The 20620-nt window shown below is 32.5% G+C and overlaps 1 protein-coding gene across 1 annotated transcript; it reads left to right on the top strand.

The window, feature by feature from the left end:
- The first annotated feature begins 6690 nt into the window (after positions 1-6690).
- LOC106756119 (phosphoinositide phosphatase SAC1) lies at positions 6691-20396 on the top strand. The gene is made up of 16 exons (XM_014638395.2): positions 6691-6922; positions 7008-7212; positions 7328-7493; positions 7567-7789; positions 11093-11169; positions 13008-13195; positions 13314-13411; positions 13854-13987; positions 14097-14228; positions 16705-17089; positions 17190-17311; positions 17397-17507; positions 17669-17881; positions 18883-19062; positions 19571-19682; positions 19978-20396. Exons 1-16 carry the CDS (start codon positions 6803-6805, stop codon positions 20224-20226), a joined length of 2715 nt encoding a protein of 904 aa, XP_014493881.1. The 5' UTR covers positions 6691-6802; the 3' UTR covers positions 20227-20396.
- The last annotated feature ends 224 nt before the right edge of the window (positions 20397-20620 follow it).

Genomic DNA, 20620 nt, shown 5'->3' with positions numbered 1-20620 from the left:
TACAGGGAGTTAGGGATTGAGATTGAGGAAAGATTATTCTAATTGAATGCTTTTTATATTTATTTGTTATCTCTTGAAAAATATAATTTTTTGTAAAAATAAAAAATGAACTACATATATAAATGACCGACTGAGATACCAAAAAAGCCTAATACAATACAAATGAACATAAATGGAGTTTTAAATTAAATAAATAGTAATAAATGAATGAAAAAAGACCAGGGAACATAACGAGGTTAAATTAAAAGAACTCAAAATACTGAGAGAGATCATAGTGTGTGCATAAGGGAAGATATGAACCAGTAACATAAGTTATGCATCCTATTCTATAAATTTACTAATTTTTTGTTTATTTTAAAATTAGAAAAATTACACTATTTTCATTTTCCTAATCTCCAGATCATAAAATAAGTAATAAAAAAAATAGTCAGTTATGCGACATGAGTAATAGTATTATTGATGGGTTAATTAATGCAAATTTGACGAACATACTTCTACAATAATCAATTGTGGAACAAGAAAACTTCTATTAGTATTTATCAAAAACCTAGACTGCATTTAAGCTTTTCTTACAAACATGTTCGCAATGTTTGTTTCTCTTTACATTTTAGGTACTGTTATAGGTTAGATTAATTTACAAATAGTTAATATCCACATTTTATACATTCTCATCATCACTCTATACATAACATTTGCATTTCGAATTAGAATAGAACAAAACAATAAATAGTCATGCATTTGTGACTCATTCAATAATATTCTCAATCACAAAACGCATGAAACAAAACACACCTTAAAAGCCTTCTGAATCTTCCCGAAACGCAAATTGGTAGCACAATGAAGATCTCCTAACAATGCACCACAAGAACCAAAAATCCTCGTCTACATGCAGTGAGAGATTTATTAAATAAGATTGTGAAAACAATGCATGTTTATTGTGGAAGTTACACTGCATATGCTAATAATATAATCAAAACAACGCCTTCTTGGGTGATCAGACCATGGCTTTTACAAAAAGAATTATAACTAATAACTTAATTATACCTACTTTTTGTTTTGATTTGAACAACACTAACTCTGGTTACAAACCAAAAACTGATTTAAATTTAAACTATCAAAAAGCTCCACACGAAGACATATTGAGTGTTGAATACCTGAATTTCAATTAAAGACTAAAACATAGCAAGATTTATGTATGGTCACCTCCAGTTCAAAAGATTTAAAAATAAAGTAATACATAAACTATCAATATTTCTCATGCAATATTTTAGTCGAAAATATAATATTGACAACATAAAAATGTTAACATTTTGTAACCTGGGAAAGAAATAATGGTTTTATGTAGAACGTACAATATTTTCAATACTTGTTAAGCTAAATAGATTCTCATGAATATTAAAAATTCTTATTTTTTTGTAATGATTATTTTAAAAAAATATATGCTTCAGGCAATTTCTAATTATTTTATAGTTATCCTTTTTATTTGGTTATAGTCATTATTAACATGAGAAATCCAAATAATTTATCACGTTTATCTTCAATCTTATTAGTATAGATTTTCTGAGAAGTGAATTTAGTATTAGCATATTATTAGTATAGATTTTCTGGAAATTGAATTTGATTGTAATGGTTATGTATTTGTAGCTGATTTGTTATGTTCTGTTTTGCTGATTTTTCTCTTCTGCAGGATTATTTATATACCATGATGTTACTTAATTAAGTTTTTCTAATAGGATAAGATGAATTTTACCACACAGATGTGATTACATGTTAGATGTTATTCTTCCATCTTTTTCTCTTTTGTTAAGACTTTAAAATTATATATTTACTTTCACACTAATTCACTTTTCATTTTTTTTTTCATAAATTTAATTAAGTTTTTATTTCAACCTTGTATTCAGTAATAACTTCAATACATAGCATACAAAAACTGATCACATCTCTAGCCAGAACTTCAATGACTTAAATGTACATATCCATAATTCGTCAATTTGGATTACGACAAAAAAGAAAAAGGGATAGGTTCCCACAAATAAATTACTTTAAGAAAGATTCATCAAACCGGACTTAACAAATGACTACACTACTATTTTAGCTAGCTAAGTCTAGCACTTGCCCAGATATGCAAAAGGATCAATAGATAAAAGTCATTACAATACTAGAATCTGGCCACAAACCAAATAAACAATGTTTGACAATACTCATCACTCGGGAATAAAAAATAAAAATTTACTTCAAAATTTTCTTTCCTAGTTATACAAATAACATTTTATCACAAATTTTAACTGAGTAAAAAGTTGGATACTAAAAATATGTGATTCCACATTTATATGTGCCTGTGCCCAATGCTACCAAAACTGAGATATGTTTAGGTGATTTTTCAGAGTATTGAAATGACTTACAAATTGCTTAATGGGTTTTGACAAACAAAACAAACGTGAGATTTTTCAAATGCCAGCTCTGTTAGCATTAATTTATTTAGATTATAACGAAAATCTTTCATCAATTATTTCACCAAAATAATCAAATTCAAATGACACAAGAAATAGCATTTTTCTCAAGCTGCAGAAAGAAACAATAAAAGCAGTCAAGAACATACCAAAGGTGTCTCTTGTCCCAATACTCTATCCTCATGAATTTCTTTGTCCTCTCTTGTTGATGATACAAAATCTGCCTGAGAGCTTTATTAGAATCGGCTACAGCGGAATTGTTAGTGTGGAATAACAAATTAAGAGGGTTTTTAAAACAAACGTGTGCCTTTTAATTTTACTCAATTTAACTTACTACGCAAATAATAAATATAAATAAAAGAGTAAGGTTGAGAGAAATTTGCACAGATAATTTTAGACTGGTTCAGATCTTACCAATTCTACGTTCAGTCGTTTATCTCAAACCAAGATAAACAGTTCACTAAGCACAAAACAATTACAAATTATAATCACAAAGAAACAATTTGTAAGAGTTTAGAAACCACCTCTCTTGATACCACAAGAGATGAACCTGCACCTCCTTTGAATCTTCACAAAGGATGAGACACCTCCTCCGAATACTTCACGAAGGATGAAACACCTCCTCCGAATACTTCACGAAGGATGATCCTCTTCCACACACCTCCTCAGACGCACCAAGGATGAACCGGCTATTTCCTCTATCACCGTAGTAGCACTTCACCAGCTCCACAGACAAAAGTTTCACAAGCCGAACAAGAACACACACTTCTCAAAGAGTTCTGAGTGTTTTAGCGCAAGGGAAGAGTTGTTGTTGATGGATAAAGAGAGCCTATAAATAGACTCAAGCAAAAACTCTTCCATTCTACGAAACTGACCATTTAACGCATTTAATCGATTAATACTAGTGTTAATCGATTAAAATAAGTACAACGGTTAGTTTTTCAAATCAGAAACCTCCAACGGCTAGTATTAATCGATTATTCTCAGGATTAATCGATTAATTAATCAATTAAAACGTGCTTTAATGGATTATTCCAAAGTTGATTGGGTTTTGGCTTCTGCAACGATTTTAATTGATTATATCAAGGATTAATCGATTAAAACAGGGAAATTTTGATTCTAAACAACAAATACAAAAAATAAAGGTACAAGAATCAAAACCTACTACAAATCTAAGTCATAAACAATTAAACTATAATTATTACAAAAGCTTTTCATAACAAAAATAAGTCTTCAAAGGATCTTCATGAATCTTGATAAACCTTGACTTGATTTGGGCATCACCAAAACTTCATCTTCATCATTTTGCTAACAAGCTTTGTGCAGGTAGAGAATGAGAATGTCTGGACTCTGCACGATTACCACTTTCTGCAAGAGGAGTAGAAGGTGTGCTAACAGATTTTGTTCCACATGATTTATCACTGGTGCCTGAAAAGGCACTTAACCCAGTATCTCGTTTCTGAATAAAAGAAAAACTAGTGAAATGCAGGAACTTGAAGAAACAGGACTTTAACATATACGAATACAACAAAATAAATCCATTAGATAAGATCAAGGAAACAAAGAGAAGCTAACCGAATCAACAGATGAGATCAAGGAAACGACGCTGAGAAGTAACCCAGAAAACCAAAATCCAAAAATTTCGTGCAGCACAATAACCTAGCTTCCTTACGACGGAACAGAAAAAGCAATGCACCAAAGAGAAGCAGGAAGGGTGTTAGAACGATATACCTTAGGCTACGATTCTAAAAGAAAAACGAACCATGATCAATAGAAAGAAAAGATAAAGGAAGAGACGAGGAGACGAACCAGTGTAAGGAAGAAAGAAGAAAACGAATCGTGCAAGAAAGAAAAGGATTAGCGGGAAAAAAATTGATGAAATTAGATTCTTGAAAAATTCATTTAATACTGAATATAAAAATAAAAATACATCAAAAAAATAAAGATATAATAAAGATATTTTTACATTCATTTAATACTGAATATAAAAATAAAAAAATCATAAAAATGTAAATTTTTATATTTGAAAAAAGATAATAAAAAAAACTGTCTTTATCTTACAAATGTTTAGTAATATTACATCAACGAAAATAGTCATTGACAAAATAATTTTTCGCGGTACTAAAAAGACACTCATATTTTTTCAGAGAATATAATGATGTGTATTTCATAGTTATATAGTCATATCAGATTTGATTACTACAAACTTAATAAATCGATCTTGTATTTTTCAATCATGACACATGCTTCATTTTATTTGTAATTCTAGTATATTTATATAAAAAAAATACTCAATGTTGATTTGGTGTTCATGTTGATATATATATAATATAATTGTTGAGAGCAATATAAAAAAGAATATAAATATAAAAATATATGAACATAAATGCACAGATATGAACAAATAATAAAATAATTCCAATAATGTACAACATCAATCTTGTGAATTCTTTGACATGCGCTATCGAGTAAAATCAAAATTAGCTTATTACTAACTCTTCTAAAATTGATTTCATGTGAAAAATGTTATTTTCGACATAAGTGAGTGGAAGAAATTAGGGTTATTTTTTTATTATTTTGTTTAGGATGTTAATGAGTGACGTTTTGAAAAAGGGAGAAGATGACAAAACTATTATGCATAAGGAAACAACAATATTGACTATAAGTTTACCAAATTAGAAAATTACTTTATACAATCCATAGAATAAATGACTCAATCACACTTAAATTCAAAACCATAAGATAGAGGTTAAAAATATGGGACCATCACTTTCATAAATTATGCTTCAAAAACTTATAACCTTTTACATACCAGTAGTAAAGTCTTAAAGATTACCAATGTACTCTTAGAATGAGATTAATTTTTTAAAATATGTTTTTAAAATAAAATATTTGTACAATTTTAGCTCTTTTTAGCTCAATTTAAACTTTTACTTCTTAGTTAAAAAAATTAATCATTCAAATTCTTACTATTTCAATCACCCTCTCACTGATTTATAGTTGTAGAATCATATGTTTACATGTAAATAAACTTTCATATCAAAATTACAACCACATAAAATAAAAGGAGGAGTTAATTAACATTTAACTTTATTTATAATAATTAATAAAAAACATGCATAATCACATATTTAACTTATAACAGCTCATCTAACAACCTTCCTTTTATGATAAAATGATTTTTCACTAATCTCATCAAATATTATTAAAACTCTTAAAATAATATTTGTTGAAATTCATCACCTTTTTCTCTATTAGTCAATATCATTGAAATATGAATATCTCATGTCAAATTTCTCATCTTAATATTCAAACAACACATCAATAATTCAATGATAATTCCCCACATATGTAATTACTAGAGTAAAAATCACTTTATTGCTTAATCTAAACATATCATTCATTCATAATATATTCATTATCTTATGATTATTTATTTTGTCTTTTTCTTCACTAAGAAGTCAATATTACTGGGCTCGTTAGACCTGGTATTTATTCCTTTTACAATAAATATTAGTTTAAGAAGAAAAAAAAGTAAACTAGTTTGGCCTGGTCCAACAACCTAAGTCAGAAAAAAAGTATATGCTGAATAAAAAAAAGTAGATAAATAACCACTGAATAAAATAGGACCACTTTCTACCAATTTTTTTTCCTTACATTATATATATATATATATATATATATATATATATATATATATATATATATAATATAATTGCTGTCTAAGTTTAAAACATATGTAATATAAAAAGGATAATTGTAGTGAGGAGATAGGATGAAAATGAGGAACCTGAGAGTGAGGTGGCGAGGAAAAAAAATGGATAAAAAGTGATCCTATTTTATCCAATGGTTATATATACCACATTATTTCAAGGTTAACTCTTTTCTATCCTACAAACTCAATTTTCGGTGCTTAAATAAATTATTTCTTTTATAGAAGAATGTCTCCTATTTAATCACTTATATTTAATCACTTATATAAATTGAGAGAAGAAAGACGAGAGCGAGAGGAGACTTCTTTCATCAAAAACTGTGAAATGAAAAATTGATTTTTCTACTTCCATCTTTATTCTTGATTGAGAATTAAAATCATTTAATTTTTTTAATTTAAAACATCCAATGAAAATATGAGACGTGTCAAAGTAGTGTAAAAAACAGTATCGAAATATCATATTGCATAATTTATTTGTATTATTTATTATTATTGTAATGATTTAGAACTATTTGGGATAATCTGCAGGAAAGAAAGCAGAAGGGTATTTAAAGTTGAAAGGAGAAAGATGAAATGGGATTGGGAATGAGTGGAAGAATGAAAATTGGGAGTGGAATAGATAGAGAATAGAAGAGACTAGATGGCGAAATCGGGATCAACCCATGTCACTGCCTCTGCAAAGGTTCACCCTTCCAACGATCCCGAACTGGACCCGGACTCTTACGCCCTCGAGAAGTTCAGACTCTACGAAACCAGAGCGGTAATTATCCATTCATTCGTCACGCAATAATCTTTTACACAACCGATTAAATTAACCTATTTTGGAATTGCAATCGCAATCGCAGAGGTTTTACCTGATCGGAAGTGATCGGAGCAAGAGGATCTTCCGAGTGTTGAAAATCGATCGATCAGAGCCGTCGGATCTGAATATCAGCCAAGACCCCGTCCTGTATTCACCCCAGGAGATCAAGAGCTTGCTTCAGCGGATTGCTGAGGGTAACAGAGCCACTGGAGGCCTCACTTTCGTCGCTAAGGTTTTCGGAATTGCTGGTTAGTACCTCTCTCTCTCTCTCTCTCTCTCTCTCTCTCTTCTCTCTTTCTCTCTGATCATGGGTATATAAATGTGTACTATATATATCTCAACCAATTCCTCTATCATTTCAAGGCTGCATCAAGTTTCTCGAGTCTTACTACTTGATACTCATTACTAAACGTAGACAGATTGGTGCTATATGTGGCCATGCAATCTATAGCATCAAGGAGAGCCAATTGATAACCATTCCACATGTTTCAATGCAATCTGATTTAGCTCACTCTAAGACTGAGCTCAGGTAGATAACCCTTCCAAAACGTTTACCACATCTAACAACATCAGTTTCTTACCATCACCTCGTCTCACTGCAGGTACAAAAAGCTTTTGTCTAGTGTCGATTTGACCAAGGATTTTTTCTATAGTTACACTTACCCTATAATGCAAAGTTTGCAAAAGAACGTATCTCCTAGCGAAGACGGAGGGATGTCGTATGATAATATATTTGTTTGGAATGCATATTTGACACAAGCAATCAGGTCAAGATGCAATAACACTATTTGGACCATAGCTTTAGTTCATGGTCATTTTAGGCAGGTACGTTACTTCCTTTCTGCCGTCCGTCATTCATTATAGTTCGTTTCTTGTTAAACGAAAGCCTACTTGCTCTTCTTTGAAGCATGCATTTTCATTAAAGATCCATGGTAAATTTACAATTATTTATAGTATACCTGCTGGTAGAGCAAGATGAAAAATGTCTTAACTTCACTATTACTGGAACTCGGGATAGAATAACAAGTGGTTAGCTTCAATACTTAAAAAAAAATATAGAAACACCCCAAATTTAGAACTTTGAACTTTGCTTGTCTCCTCAAACAAGAAAAAAGAAAGAGAAAATAAATACATTTATGATTTTAGAAAAATAAAAGATAATATTTTAGAAGTATTGTCCCCAAATTTCTTCTATAGAAATTAATAATTATGGCTAATTACTCATAGAAATAAACACCTTTTATAATTTGTTTTCCTCACTTGAAATGTATCAGGTGAGTGTTCCACTCAAGTCAGCATTGAAAACGCACAAAACAAATTTGCCCTTTATAGAGGTTGTCATTAAGGTTTTGGAGGCATGAAAGCTGAACCCCTTTGTATCTAGAAGGCAAAAGAAATAACGGGCTAGTACAAATTTGTGGGTTTCTAAAATCTAGAGGCCCTCAATAACTGGAGGCCTTATGCAAAGGGTCTTCTTGCACGGATTGTTCTAACACGCATGCTCTTCATCTGTCATGAAAACATAATAAAAAATGTGTGGAAGGATCAGTAAGGTCTTTCTTGACTTGTTGACTTGTAATAAGGTCTCACTAACAAATAACATGGTTTTACACCACTTGGGGAAACAAGAGAGCATTTGTGTTCTTACTTTATTAATACACAGATACACAAGGCCCTCCCCCCCTCCACCACACACACACACACGAACTAGGCAGGTTATTGCTTGAGATACCTGATATTTTCCCCTTTTTGGTGGGTGTGATAAACACTCATCCCAAACTTAGAACTCTTATTATTTGAAGTCGCACATGCTCTCCTACTCTCTAAGGTGTGGAAAGCATTTGTTTTTCATTAGGCTCAAAGGTTCCAAAACAAAATATTTCTGTTTGGTTCAATTGGGTAACAAAGGATAATGATACATGTTAGGTTGGCCATTTTAGCTTAGTGATTATAATTCAAAAAATCAATGTCTTGATACTTTCCTCGCACAAAATATGTGATCATGAAATTAAAGAGATTGAAGCAAAATAATTATGAAAAACAATGCAAAAACTGATAATTTTGAATTTCAAATCACTGTCTACTATCTCACTTGGTTAGGCTGTAAGTGCTAAATTTATGAAATATCAAGTCACATCCATTAATCACAATGAAAGTTATTCTCATATTAGCTGTGAGTAAATGTATCCACAATTCTAAAATTTCTCATGCTCATATAACATGCAACTTTTTATAATTTAGAAAAAGATTAAGAACCTGTGCAACTCCATTACCTCACTAGCCAGTTGCTAATTGGTCCTCAAATCCAATTGACCATGCAAAGTAAAACATTAGTACTGTATTTCTGGATCCTGTATTTTTTTTTTTAACTCAATGCAATAAATATTGCCAAGTACTGGGATAAGAGTGAGGGCCGAATACAGTATATTTTATTGATTGATGAGACAGGCTTCTGGTTGGTGGTAATGGGAAGAAATGAGAATTGTCATAAAACTTGCTATCCAAAGATGTTTTGTTGCTTTAAAACTTTTAAACTAATCCACTGTAATATATTTTTAAGTAATAATGGTTTTCAAATTCATTTTGAAGTCATTTCTTATGAGTAGTTTTCAATGGGTAAAATACAAAGAAAGTAACCAAGAGGCCCTTGACTTTCTAGACTATGTTTGTCATTCAATTCATAACATGATTCTATCTTTAGATTCATTATGGTGTTTTCTTGTAAATCCATTTCGTATCCACTTTCGTACAAATATAAGAGTGATTTTAATTTTAGACTCAAATATGAATTCCATTAAAGATAAAATAAAGTACTAGTATTATAATATATATTTCAAGAAGAGCAAATAAAAAAGGAAACGGAAATCATCAATAATGCAGCAACTGTTTGGAAATTTGGTTCATTGACTTCATTCAATCATGACTTTTGATTGAAATGATCTTCTATGGCTTATAAGAGCTATTTGAGTGTTTCATTTCAATAATTTGTTGCATGTTGGAAATATAATCAGTCCACATGATTATGTAGTTTCTGCATATTCAAATCTGGACTTAATACTTACAATTGTGCTTAAGGATCGGGTTTGAATGTACTCATTCTTATCATGTAAGAATCTTGTGTCTCATCTCTGTCCTTGTTGAGGAATGGGTATACTCGTATCCACGTTCATATCGACTCTTGTAGTATCTCAAATATTTACTAAAAAAATTTTTACAAAGAAAAAGTCACATCAAGGGGGCCATGTTAGGGGGACACATTTTCTTTTCTTCAATGTCCAATGTCAAGGAAGAAATGATAATTGCATAAATCTTAAAATAGATTACCAAATAACAATTGCATAAATGTGAAGTAATTATAGAAAAGAGTAAAAAACACGCATAATTGAAATTTAAGGGAAATTACAACATCTATTTCTTTTGCAAATGTTAAGTGAACCATTGAGAAAGAGAATGAAAAATTGTGAAGCAAAATAAGGGTTCTTAAAATGAAGCAAAACTAAGAACTAAAGAGAAAATATATAAGTGTTTAAGGTTACCTAATAAACTAAGAGTTTACACCATTGGAAATTGAGATTTGAACATTTTCACTTCATAATAAAAAAATAAGTAAAAAACTATCAAATGTGTGACCTAGAAATGATTTATTTTGATGAAATTGAGGTTTACATTTTCTAAATTGTAATACAACGTTTGATCAAAACCACATAAAGGAAAACAATTGTTACTTGAGGTTGTGATAAAGGGAAAATACCTTTTGAATCTAGTGAACTTAGTGGACATTGAACAAGTTGAACAATTGAGAGAGAAAATGAAAGATTGTGTAGCGAAAGAAGAGTTCTTCAAATGAAACAAAACAAAGGACCAAAGAGAACAAAGAAAATAAGATTTTTAGGTAACCTAATAAACTAAGTGTGGTTTAGTAATATAAAATGGGTATGGAGATTGTGACAAGACAAATATGCACATACCGTCAGGTTCAATACGAGGATTCCCTGTCAAAATTGGATAGATTTGAACAATATCTACGGGTGTGGTTTATTTACGTTATTTTGTTGTCTTGTCAATTAGTTTAACTATTCACAACAATTGTTATTGTATAATTTGAATTGTGGTTCTAAAAAATTGCAGAGTCGTCTATCAATTTTTGGAAGAGACTTCAGTGTTTCTCTGATTTCTAGACGATCTAGACATTTTGCAGGGACACGGTAAGCTCTTATTTTTATATTTTATTCATGTTTTTCTTATTTCACAGTTGATTCAAATGTCATGAATCACTATGATAATTTAAATTAGATAAGTGTTCTCTATGTTTTTGTGATTATATTTTAATTTCATCCTTAGAAGTGTTTTGTTAAATTTCTAGCTATATATGATTTTTTTTTTTCAAATTATATATTAATATAATATTATTCTTCTCTTTCTCTGTGATGATTAATGGTAGAACTATCTAGTACATTGTAAAATTTACCAACTAGTCAACTTTTTTCTAAAGCAATTTTCTATACGGATTATTTTATAATTATAGAAACAAAGTACAAATCCTTTATAATAAGGAAAAATTGGGTTATATATGTATTATTAGGGACATTTTTATTCCAATTTCATATCTTTGTTATTAGAGGATGTCAAAGCTCTTCTATTTATTTATTGTCCTGTTTCCGTTTTCTTAATACAAATAAAACACTTGTGTTGTCTCGTAAACACGTTTCAACTAAATGTCTTTCTCTTTCCTATAGTTTAACAGTTTGAATGACTAGTCAACTGCAAAGCAACAGTGGTTGATTGGACGGATGGTGGTTGCAGTTCCTTCCACAATGAGAAAATACTCATTAGAGACTATGCTAGACCATTCTATAAATTGCTTTTTTGGTATAATTTTAAACGAGGAAGAATATTCTAAATTTCTATTGTTTCAAGATGTACGGAAGTGACTATCCTTACAAGTCTTAGTTTTATCCTACATTTGAACTATAATTTTTTATGGGCCCCCTACGTCCTACATTAAGCAATATGAGATACTCCGTTCGTTTCCTTAATACCTAGCTTTTGAGGGTGGATTTCCCAAGTGCTTGGATGTATAAATTGGTATCAAAGTTGGTTGTCAATGTATTTGAAAGGGCTATCTGTGGAGGGTTTTGACCGGTTAAGGGTTCTGACAATGGAGAGTCGTGTGAATTATCACTAAGTGAAATGTGGTAGAGTAAAAGCCGGTTATGATTCTTTGCTCTAGTTTCTCATCATGTGTGTCCCTCTCCCATTTAATTGTTCTGCACTTTTAGTTTATTCTGAGATATCCATGTTTGACTATGCCAACTGAGTCATGTCTCCGAAGTTTGAATTCATGCATGCTTTATTTTTCTTCTCATTCCACATCGATGATACACATTATCCAATTGTTTTCTTTTCTCATGTCCTTTCCATTACCTTGATCTGATGATCATAACTCTGCTTTAAGGGAACATTTTTACGGCTTTATTTGTCCTGTGGTTATGCTGATTAGGTATAGAAATGAAATGAATTCATTTCTCTAAAAAATGATCTCAACATCTTCTAAGTGGGGTAAACGTGATTCGAAAATGATTAGGGAACTATTATTATTGTGTTCCTTATTCTCCTTTTTGTACACCTAGGTTTCATTCTTAGTTTTGAATTTGTTTTTTTGGTAGCCTGTTGTTTTCAACTTGTTCACCTAACTTCTCACTGGTCTGCATTTGCAAAAGAGGTCTAGCTTTACACATTCTAAGTAAAGAATTTAACTTCATGATCTGTCCTTATGCATTCAGTCTTAAATTAGTTAGGTAGATTTGTGAGCATTTTATCGTGATTCTTGCCTAATTCAGCTTATCATTCCTCTATTTTTCAAGTTCTCTTTTTTTGAGCTTGGTGAAATATGGTTTTTCAATTGTTTAAGCTGCGATGATAGTCGTATGAATTAAACATGAATTATCTGTATTTTGAGCTGATGTTTGGTTTTACATTGTGTCTATCTGGCTATAACAGTAATGGTTAAATTAATTTTCTCTGTAATGAAAATTTTCTGCAGTTACTTGAAAAGGGGTGTTAATGATCGGGGGAGGGTTGCTAATGATGTTGAGACAGAGCAGATTGTCCTTGACGAAGAAGCTGGCTCTTGCAAGGGGAAAATGAGTTCAGTTGTGCAAATGCGTGGATCAATACCACTTTTTTGGTCACAAGAAGCATCAAGATTTAGCCCTAAGCCTGACATAATTTGTACGAAATAGTTGAGATTAATATTTATCTTGTTCATTGTTCAATTTCATGCTGTTATAAACTATAATGCAGGAAGTTCTCTGTTTTTTTGTTCTTTCTTTTCCTTTTTGACTTCCAGTGCAGAGGTATGATCCGACCTACGAAGCAACTAAATTGCATTTTGAAGACCTTGCTAAGAGATATGGCAATCCAATTATTGTTCTGAATCTGATTAAGGTCATTCCTCAAATAAAAATAGTTAGTTAGTGCGGAAAAAGTTAGTAAATATCTACGTACTTGTTAATTGATTCCTTTTTTCTTTTAGCAAGGGACCTACATCTATTTGCACCCTGGTTCTTGTAGTGAAAATTGATTTCTGTCCATGTCTCATGCTTCTACCAAATGACTTCCCATTTGAAATTTGAATTTCAATCTAGCAAGTTCTTTTCATTCATCACATCACATCTTATGTGCAAATTGCAAATGAATAAAGATGTAAAAGAAACGCCTAACACACTGCTAACAGTGCCAAGCATGCTAGAATTTTTTTAGCTACTGTCTTTAGCTCTGAATCCTCTACCGAATATTGTTACATGTGTTTGCATTAATGAATTGCTTCTTTTGTAAAATAGAAAATATTTTATAGTTTCTTGTAGCTCATTTAAAAGATGAAATGCAGACAGTTGAGAAAAGGCCTCGAGAAATGATGCTGAGACGTGAATTTGCAAGTGCTGTTGGTTATCTTAACCAAATTCTACCAGTAGAGAACCATCTTAGATTTATTCACTGGGACTTTCACAAATTTGCAAAAAGGTAAGCCTACTGTGCTTTATCTCTTAGTCTCACAGTGNTGGTCTTTTACTTTTCCTNCATTTCAAACATATATGTGACTATTCTATATTCTTCTGTGCCGTTTTCAAAGCAAGTCTGCCAATGTTTTAGCAGTTTTAGGAGCTGTAGCAAGTGAAGCGCTTGATTTAACTGGTTTTTACTACAGTGGTAAACCCAGTATAATAAAGAGAGCCAACAAGAGTAATCGAACTAGCACAGGAAGGTATGATCTATCATTGAAATTGTTACTTGACATTCAATACAGTGTTTTTCTTGTTTTTTACATATTTTTTTTCGAATTGTAACTCTTAACATGGAATTACATTTTTACTATCCAGTATTAAAAAAAATGCAAGGTCCTGTTACCTTTTCCACCTCATACTTCTGCTATGAGATTTGACCACCTGCTCCTCTAGAGCCCTCACTGTTAATATATGCTCTTTCCAAAATTAAGAAACACAGAACCAGACGTCTCCATGAAAATCATGAACTTGTTGAATAAATTCACATCCTTTCTTGTTTTGATCTTGCACTTCTTAAGGTTTTGATCTATACTTAAGCTTTCCTGTGTTATCTATTTTTGGACTTTGAACATGAAGTTTGTTTCCGGTTGTCTTTTCCTTTTTGTTTGTTTCACTTCAGTTTTGGATTATTGAGAAGTGGACTTAATCTGTAATGAATAGATGATGATTTCTGATAACAATGGAAAGCTAGGCCTTAGTAGTAATCAAGGTTATCAAACTCGCGAGTTAACTCGTTAACTCAGATGAGTTTGCATTTCCAGTCCTAGTTTCCAAGTTAACTCGGAAGCAAACTCGGTTTTTGAGTAAACTCAGTGAAATCATAATTGAACTCAGTGGGACCGGTTAGAATTGCGATTTTGCGTTTGAAATAGGAAATGAAGAAAGAAGAAGTCTTTTTGAGTTTAGGGTGTCGTCGCATTTAGCTGCCGTTCGTGGTCGCACTTTAGCTCGCCTTTGCATTCACCGATCACCTGGTTCGTGCTCACCATTCGCCTGGCTCTTGGTCGCATTCTGTTCTCCTGGTTCGTGCTTGTCGTCGTGCTCCTCGCTCTAGATCTTGCCTCCTTCAAGCTCGGCATGTGGAGTGAAGCTTTTTTATTTTAATGTTACAACTCCTAAATGGCATTGATTATACTTTTATTAAATAAATTAAATAGTTAGGGTTTTATTAAAGAAATGAATCCCATTCCAATGTTTTGTGCATTTCTATCTTCGATGTTTATATTTTTTATTTTAGTGTATAAATATTTAATACTAAAGTAAAGTTGAGACCTCTTCTGACAGGAGAGGATTCAACTTTACTTTATAGTATTAAATATTTATATGCTAAAATTAAAAAACATAAACACCAAAGATAGAAACTCCACAAATAGTGGAGTGGATTTAATTTCTTTAATAAAGCACAAACAATGCCATTTAGGGGTTGTAACGTTAAAATAAAAAAGCTTCACTCCACACGCAGAGCTTGAAGGAGGTGAGATCAGGAACCGTGGTGGCAAGCACAATGGTGAGCGCGAACTAGGAAAACAGAGCACAACCACGAGCCAGGCAAATGGCGAGCACGAACTAGGTGATCAACGAATGCGAAGGCGAGCCAACGAAGTGCGACCATGAACGGCAGCGAAACACAACGATGCCCTAAACTCAAAAGGACTTCCTCTTTCTTCGTTTCTCCCAATTTCAAACCCGGAACATAGTGATTGTAACCGATCCAACCGAGTTCAGTTACGATTCGAACGAGTTTACTCGAAAACCGAGTTTGCTTCCGAGTTAACTCACGAGTTTGATAACCTTGCTCTAATACCCGATGAGACAATCTTGTCCAAGAAAAAGTTTGGGGAACAAAGAATGTGGAATAAAACAGAGATGGGGACGGGGACACCACAATCTAGCATATTGATAAGTCAAGTGAAGATTCGCCATAAAGATGTTAATTTTTTATAAGAATTAAAGTTCTAATCCAAGAACCAAGAAAATCTTCTCTTAAAGAATACAAATGCATATAATATGATTCAATTGTTTACTTCAACTTTTAGTATCTCTATATATAGGTATATCAGTTTAAAAATACCTCGAAATCCTAAAATAAAGCCCAAAACACAAAAATAACAGAAAATGAAAATTACAGACAGAGACTTTCACCTAGCGAAGCCCACTCGCCTAGCAAACACTAATTGGGTCGCCCAACAAATTTAACATTTTGTAAAATTAAAATTTATTTAATTTTCTAAATTATTCTTTAATTCATGTTCTTTATGTTTCCTCCTTCATGGAATATTATAAGATTAATGGAAATGTCTTTTGATCTTTGACCTTGTCATAGATCCTTTGAATGACAAATGTTCTTCCTCAAATTCTTCTCATATATGTTTAGGAGATAGTACTTTATCATACTCTTTTTCTTGAAGAGAATTTGTCCTCAAATTTCTACCACATGAAGATTTCTTATCACATGAAGTGTGGCCTAGGACCAAATAAAAAACGGAACCATAGAACTAACAGCACAAACCTATTACTAAGCATATCAATCTTTTGCTGGGGTTGTATGTGTACTGGGCTGACAGCCCAACAGAATGCTATTGCAGTTGTATTTTATCATAATTGTAAAAGTGCAACATGTTGCTTTAGAGAATGGAAGTTCTATTTATGTTTTCAACTAATTCTTTATTTTGTTAGGGATGCTTCACTGAGAGATCTGAGAGCTAGTTCTGGTGATATTGTGAGGATTGGGAACAGTAATGAAATGATAAACTCTGTGGTTAATCGAGACAAAGATACTGACACTAACCATCAGAATAAAAAAGATAATTTTAGTAGTGATGCACCACATTTTCAGAGTGGAGTTCTTCGTACCAACTGCATTGACTGCTTGGACCGTACAAATGTTGCCCAGTATGCATATGGTCTTCAAGCTTTAGGACGCCAGCTCCATGTAATGGGTTTGACTGATGTGCCCAAAGTGGATCCTGATAGTAGTATCGCTGCAGCTCTAATGGATATGTATCAAAGCATGGGGGATGCTCTTGCTCAGCAGTATGGTGGTTCAGCAGCTCACAATACTGTATGACATATTTTATGAGATTCTCCTTCACAAATATCTAGTCTCCGTGTTCTTCTGCTGTTTGCTATAATACATGTGCATATATTTTGGTGAATGACAGGTGTTTCCGGAGAGGCAGGGAAAGTGGAAAGCAACAACACAATCAAGAGAGTTTTTGAAGTCCATAAAACGATATTATAGCAATGCTTACACAGATGGTGAAAAGCAAGATGCAATAAACTTGTATTATTCCTCTGTCCCTTGGTTAATCTAGTGTTTGAATAAATAATCAATATTTTAAATATTTAACATATTGTTCTTTTTCCAGATTTTTAGGTTACTTCCAACCACATGAAGGGAAACCTGCTCTGTGGGAGCTGGATTCAGATTATTATCTCCATGTATCTGGGGTTGGGGATGATCTAATTCCTGAGAAGTGGTGNGTCATCCTAGTTAAATTGGCTGATATTAAAATCCATNAGTGACANGCACATGCTTCTATGATATTTAGAATTGATTTTCTCATTTCTTTTGTATGTAAATACAGTTTCTATTGTTTATTTTCCCTATCAGTTCAAATTTTCTTCCTGAATTTTTCAGTTCTGAACCGAATCCTAAGCCTTCTGAAAGTGGTGGAATAGTATTCACCCCAATACCAGCTTGCAGAGAAGACTTTTTACGGATAAAGTTGACATCGTTTGACAAGTTAATTGAGAAGACCTGTAGTACAATTAAAAATGTAAGACTATGCTCTGAACCTGATCAGAGACCAGGTGGGAGTTCTGGAAACAGTGGAGTGGCACCTGATGCAGCGTAATTTCTTTTATTCTGAGTTGCTGTTTAATGATTTTATTTCTCGTTTATTGTACTTTTTATAGACTGCTGCCCTTTTCTCGTGATTTTCTGACATGCATATGTAAATATTGGAATTTTTCTTGCCATTCCACTTAAAGACCAATTCCTGTAGCTTTGGTTCTTACTATAAGACAAAAGTAGCTGATTTTGTCTCTCCCTGCTTCCTAGTACTTACTTGACCGGTTTTATCATTTCAAAAATATTTTTTTAGGACTGGAAATGTGGGCTTACATTTTGAAACTAGGCCCAGGATTTGGAGAGTGCAGGAGAGGAGAAACAAGGGTGTGATTAAAATACTGATGTGGCAAACGGTGTAACAAAATTAGTTAAGGAGTGAGAAGTAGTTGAAATATAGAGGGGAGGAGAATGAGAAGAGAGTATACGAAAATATATTGTGGAATTCTGTTATGGCTTGGAGGTGCTAACTTTTCTAGAGGATGCGGCAGTAGAAATCACCATCCTACTGTATTTTCTGTTTCATTTTGGAAAGAATCCATATATTCTCTCATTTTCCCTGTTTCTTCTACTTTTTGGGTGTATGACATAATTGGTCCGCATGCCATATTGTGCTGTGCTTTTTAGCTTCTGTCCCTTCAACTAATTTTTTATCAATGCTCAGGAATCTAATTGAGATAGTTGTTTGATTGGTTTATGAATGCCTATTACATTTTGTGATTATGAATGAATAATTCATTAATCCGCTTGATAATTTTGGTAGATTAATTAGAAGACAATCTCTCTTGAAAGTAAGATTAGAATCACCATTTCTAGATGAATGTAAATTCTGTTTAAACTTAGTTGCCATGTAAGCCATTCCTTCCACCCTAACCTTGTACATCATCATTTTGTATGGAAATAGTGGGTAGAATTTATGACTAGTGTGAGATGCAAAAGCTATTCAGTGATCTAAGTAACTTGAGGTAATTTTGTCGAGACAATGATTGTTTGTTAATCCCCAGTGAGATACAGCTAAAAAGCCCGAATTGGCTTTTTGGCCAGAGAAAGTACGAAGAGGGTTCCTCTGCTGCAAAAGTAGCTTCTAATGAAACTGACGTTGAAGGATCTCATGCTAATGGATTTTGTGACTTGAATTGGCTTTCTTCTGGCAGTGATATGAATGAAGAGGATGTTTTCCAAAGGTATATATCTTAAAAGTTCATTATCCTTGTGTGACTTCACCTTCCATTTTTCCTTTGATGATCAGTATCCCATTTGATTATTTTTCTGTTGGCTAACGTTTGCACTGTAGGTCGATATAAAACTCATTTGTATGTTTACATTGTGCGTTGTTATTTTTTTAGCTCTAGACAGAGCTGCCGTGCTGATAATGGGGAACAGGCCTTGGTGCATTTGAATTTGATCCGTTAAGTTCAGCTGGTGCTCTTAATATTTTAAGTGACCACGAATAATTCTAAACTTGTTTATTTTATACAATTAAAAGTAAATTCATGCTACAGTTGGTTTAAATTATAATGAATGAAGGATTTCTTTGAAATATTTATGAAGTGCTTGTCTAGGATCTTCTGTATTCAAAACTACCTGAAATCCCATTCTTCATTCTCTTCGGACATATTCTTTGTTCTCACTTGATGCCTTTAGTTTGTTCAGTTTACAGATAATGCTCTTTTTATACTTTTAATCTGGTAGGTACCTTGCAATGACCTCAGCAAATGAGGCGAATGGGTGGTATGGAGGTAGTCTCCTCGGCGATCAAGATGAAAGCAGTGAGATATATAAACATTATGCCGAGCTATGTCAGGTATGTGCTTTAATCGTGAGATATATAAACATGCCCACACAACTAGTACTTTGTATCTGGACTTATGTATGAAACACTTACCATTGCTTGCTTCAAAGAAAGCGCTGTCAGATGTACAAATCTCTCCTTTAGTTAAAGTACATGCTGGGTTGATTGGCATGTTATATTTTTAATAAGAAATGACAGAAATAAATATGTAATGAAGCAGATAAAATAGCATCTTTATTAGGATGTGATATGCATGTTTGCTGCCAAAATGTAGTTTTTACCCCCTTTATCCTTGGCATGCATGCAGGGACCTGCCTTGGAACTTTTCCAAAATGACTCTGAGAGGGAGCAACACTACGCAGATGCTTTAAGCACGAGTTCATATGAAATTGTTAATGATACTAGCGTTGCGACAGAAATGGAAGCAGCTCTAAAGGAGTATGACCAAGTTGGTGCTGACCTTGGGATCATTCCCAGATCTTGTAAATTCTTTGCTGATGATCCGAGTTGGCTTACAAGATGGTTAACTGGGGAAGAAAAACTACAAAGGATATGATGGGTTATTATTTTGATATGTCTAATTTGAACATTTGTTTCTGTACTATTTTAACTCGTAGTTCCTTATACAAAAGACGTTGTCAGTTTTCTTATCATTTGGTCAGGCCTTATATATGTATCTATAATTAATTTTTCTTTTTTAAATTTGAGCACATTTTTTTCTCTATAGTTGCCTTGGTTAGTCCATAATCAAACTGAAGTTTAGTTCCGATACTTTTACTATATTTAGGTTTTAGTTCTTATAATTTTATTCTAATTGTTTTAATCCTTATAATATATAGAGATGGGTTCTAATGAATTTGTTTTGAAGTGCTAATGTTTTGCATTTTCAGACATTTTGGATATTTAGGGATGAATGAAACTATTAAGGATGAAATGTTCTATATGTTGTT

The sequence above is a fragment of the Vigna radiata genome, chromosome 2 (assembly GCF_000741045.1).
Source record: "Vigna radiata var. radiata cultivar VC1973A chromosome 2, Vradiata_ver6, whole genome shotgun sequence".
Taxonomy (NCBI): domain Eukaryota; kingdom Viridiplantae; phylum Streptophyta; class Magnoliopsida; order Fabales; family Fabaceae; genus Vigna; species Vigna radiata.
The sequence above is the reverse complement of the archived record's forward strand: the minus strand, read 5'-3'. Positions and strand labels throughout refer to the sequence as shown.